Here is a 3,761-nt window from a genome sequence, read left to right on the forward strand (position 1 = left end):
CACCTCTAAATTTGGTAGCAACTGGCCTTTACAAACCGTGACCAAAATCTGAAAGCTGGGTGGGTAGGTCGGGGGTCGCAAGGCATGCTGGGGTGCGTAGTCTTTCTTTCTGGGACCAATCGCAACGCCGCCTTCCGCGCACCGCCTTGACATGCCCAATCAGAGGGCTGTAACGTGGCAGCCACCCGCAGCCCCGCCCGCGGCTACCACTCGGCGTAGCTGCGCAGGGAGAACGTGGCGCGCTCCTGGCGCTGCGAGACCGCCCGCGGCCCCAGGTCCACCCCACGCCCGGGCGGCCACGCGCACGCTGCGCGTCCACACCCTTTTCCGGTCCGGGCTGCCCCGACCGCTCTTGCTGCTGCCGGTGGATGCTGCGCCTTTCGGAGCGCAATATGAAGGTGCTCTTCGCCGCCGCCCTCATCGTGGGCTCCGTCGTCTTCCTTTTGCTGCCGGGACCCTCCGTGGCCAACGATAAGAAGAAGGGACCTAAAGTCACAGTCAAGGTCTGGGCTCCTCTTACCGGCGAGGCCTGCCTTCCGCCGCCTTCGGTCCGGCTCAAGCCGGAGCGGGTCTGGCCCAGTAGTTCCGACCTGAGCGTCCTTGTTCTTGTTCAGCTCTTCCTTGGGTCGACTTTGACCTCTTGAAGCCAGACTCGCCCTACCTACTCAAAACTAGAGAATAACCCAGACTCCCCCAGGTCCCCCTCCCCCCGCCCTGACCCAGGATGCCCAGCTTCGACCAGCACGGACACCATCAGGACCCTCCCTTTGCACATATCCTGCTTTGCTGGGAAATGGTGACGGATCAGGATTGCCGAATCTTCTTTTACTATGGTCATTCCAGTTTAGTGTATATTTAGTGTACACAGTAAATATAGAAAACTTGCAAGCACTGTGATTTCCTTCTGTATTTCCCCCTTTTAATATCTGTGTCTATAATCCAGAGTCATTGAAAGAGCACAGATTGCTATTCTGTAGTCTTGAGAACGGAAACTTTTTTAAAATGTTACATTATTTACTTAGCAGGGAGAGGGACTCAGGTACCACAGTGCAACTATAGAGGTCAAGGATAATTTGCAGGAGTCGATTCTCTACTTCCATCGTGTTGGTCTTAGGTCTTCAGGCTTGGCCGCAACCGAATTTTCCCCTAAGCCCTAAGGCCAGTTTGTAATCATTTCTTGGGGTGGAAGGTAATGCAGCAATCCAAGTGCGGTGGCATACAAGCTCCCAGCTACTTGGGGGAGATCACAATTTAGCAAGACTAATTACTGGGGCTATTAGAGAAGTGGTGGACCACTTGCCTGCAGTAGCCTGCCATTTCATCACCCCCTAGTCCTGGGGTTGGAGACGTCTAGAGCTTTCTTTCCTGAGTGTACAGATGGTTCTAGCCACCATTTAGGTGCTGAAAACAGAATGGTCTGGCAAAGCAGATGCTCTTAAGAGCTGAGCCATCTCTCCAGCCTGCTCATCTTATTTGTACAAGGGTTTTGCCTCCATCAAAATCAGACTCAGCCAGAGCTTTAGGCTTTGTTCTCCCTCCTGGGGTAATTTCTCAGGCTGCCCTTCTCTACCCAGGCCCCTGTAAGGCTAAGTTTGGACTGTTCACTTTCCTTAGGTATACTTTGATTTACAAATTGGAGATGAATCTGTAGGACGAGTGGTCTTTGGACTCTTTGGAAAGACCGTTCCAAAAACAGTGGATAATTTTGTAGCCTTGGCTACAGGAGAGGTAAGTGGCTGGTACTAAGGTGAGCAACCCCACTCAGTAGGGATGGGAGCAGCTGGGACTTTGGAGTGTGGCCCATTTGTCTCGATAGCCAGACTTCACTAGCTGGCTTCCCTGAGGATCAGATATTTTTGTATATTAAGTAGGAAATAAAGGGGTCCAGTTTTTAATTTTGGAGAAGGCCCTGGCCTGCAATGATTTACTCAGGGGCTCCGTTGCCCACAGTTTGACACAACCCAGAGATTGGGCCAGTTCTTCCCCTGCTGCTTCCTGCAGCTAGTCCTAATACAGTTAATAGTCCACAGTTGCTAAAACTGGCAGCTTCACAGTTAGTTATCTGTGCCAAATGGTGTGGTGGCTGCTGAACTGTTAATGTGGTTGTCGGAGAGAACATAGACAAACATGGGACTGTGTGGCTGGAATGTTGAAAGAGTAATCTTTAACATCTTTTATTTGAGTTCATATTTGAATGTCCTTAGGCCATGTGATATGACTAGTTTTGGAATAAGAGCTTTTGGGGCCGGGGATGGGGTAGGTAGGGGGCTGGTTAACTCTGTTCATCCTGGAACTCTCTCTGTTAGACCAGGCTAGCGTAGCACCTGCCTGACTCCTAATTGCTGGGATTAAAGGCTTGCGCCACTACACAAATAGCTGAGTTATCAGTTTTTTAAAAAGAAAAAAAGGGTCCAAGGGACTTGATCCAAGAATATGGCAAGGAATTTTAAGGAGACATATGTTCTGTCTAATGAAGTTTGTATTTTAACTTGTCTATTTTTCCTGAGTTCTCTGTAGCCCCTGGCTGACCTTTAGCCTGATTGTAGCCAGGGTTGATCTTGAGCTTCTGACTATCCTGCTTCTACTCCTGAGTACTGGGGGGCACACACCACCATGCTCAGCTTACACAGTGCTAAGAGTAGGACCCAGGACTGTGTTCCTGCTAGGACAAACACTGCCCGCTGAGATATATCCCCAGACCTCAAATCCTCGTGTTTGTTCTTACGAGAACATGGGGGAAAGGGCATTTCATGGCCTGGGTTTTATCATTTCAGGAACTGTACAAGGGCAGAGGCTGGAGATCTGCTCTCCCCGCCCCTAGATTTGTATGTTTTGTGTTGACCTGCAGTGGCTGATCCCTCAGAACGTCAAATGCTGCATCTATACCAGAAAGAGCTGTGGGTGAGATCCTAAAGGCCTGTTTGACATCTGCTTATTGCCTCATTCTCTCTTCCTGTCTTCCCTCTCTCCAGAAAGGATTTGGCTACAAAAACAGCAAGTTCCATCGTGTCATCAAGGACTTCATGATCCAGGGTGGAGACTTCACCAGGGGAGATGGCACAGGAGGTAACTTCAGGTCCTCTGACAGAAGAGTCTTGACAGTGTCCGAGGTGGGGTGGCCAGGCAGCTTCTCTCACCTGCTCTAGAAGCCGACTTCTCTCCTGCATTGAGATTAGCTGTACCCGTCTTTGAAAGGGGAACCCAGTGCAATTAACAGTCTACAGCTTGCACCACATAATCTGTTGCTTGTGCTCTACACATACACGTAAATTTAAAGGGCCAGAGAGGTGGGTAAGGGTACTCGATGCCAAGGCTGATGTCCTGACTTTGTTTCCTGCGTCTCAAACATTGGAAACAGAGAACTGACTTCTGCAGCATTCTCTGACCGATACCTGTTCCCTGTGGCATCATCACGTGCACCCATACACATTTGCACACACACACAAACTAGAAATAAGTAAAGGTAGAGAACTCATAGCAAGTGTAGTGGTGTGTGCCTGTAACCTCTGTGCTCAGGTTAAGACAGGAGGTTCCAGGGTAACTTCAAGGCCAGCCTGGTCAATTTTAGCACACCAGAGGCTAGAGAAAAGACTCTAGTAGAGAGTACTTGCAGGGGCCAGGGGTCCTGGGCTCCATTCCCACGTGTTGGCTTACAACTGTTTGTAATTCCAGTTCCAGGGTATCTGACACCCTCTTTTGGTCTCCTCAGGCATATGTGTGATAGACAAATATACATGTATGTAAAACACCCATACACTTAA

General features: G+C 49.9%; 1 protein-coding gene across 1 annotated transcript in view; it reads left to right on the forward strand.

The window, feature by feature from the left end:
• The first annotated feature begins 275 nt into the window (after positions 1–275).
• The window catches only part of Ppib (peptidylprolyl isomerase B), a 5,948-nt gene continuing 2,462 nt past the window's right edge, over positions 276–3,761 (forward strand). The window contains exons 1-3 of the mRNA XM_031344787.1: positions 276–503; positions 1,615–1,728; positions 2,973–3,066. Of these exons, the coding sequence (XP_031200647.1) occupies positions 369–503; positions 1,615–1,728; positions 2,973–3,066 (343 nt within the window). The 5' untranslated portion in view covers positions 276–368. The remainder of the gene's footprint in view (positions 504–1,614; positions 1,729–2,972; positions 3,067–3,761) is intronic.

This window comes from Mastomys coucha, unplaced genomic scaffold, assembly GCF_008632895.1.
Source record: "Mastomys coucha isolate ucsf_1 unplaced genomic scaffold, UCSF_Mcou_1 pScaffold23, whole genome shotgun sequence".
Taxonomy (NCBI): domain Eukaryota; kingdom Metazoa; phylum Chordata; class Mammalia; order Rodentia; family Muridae; genus Mastomys; species Mastomys coucha.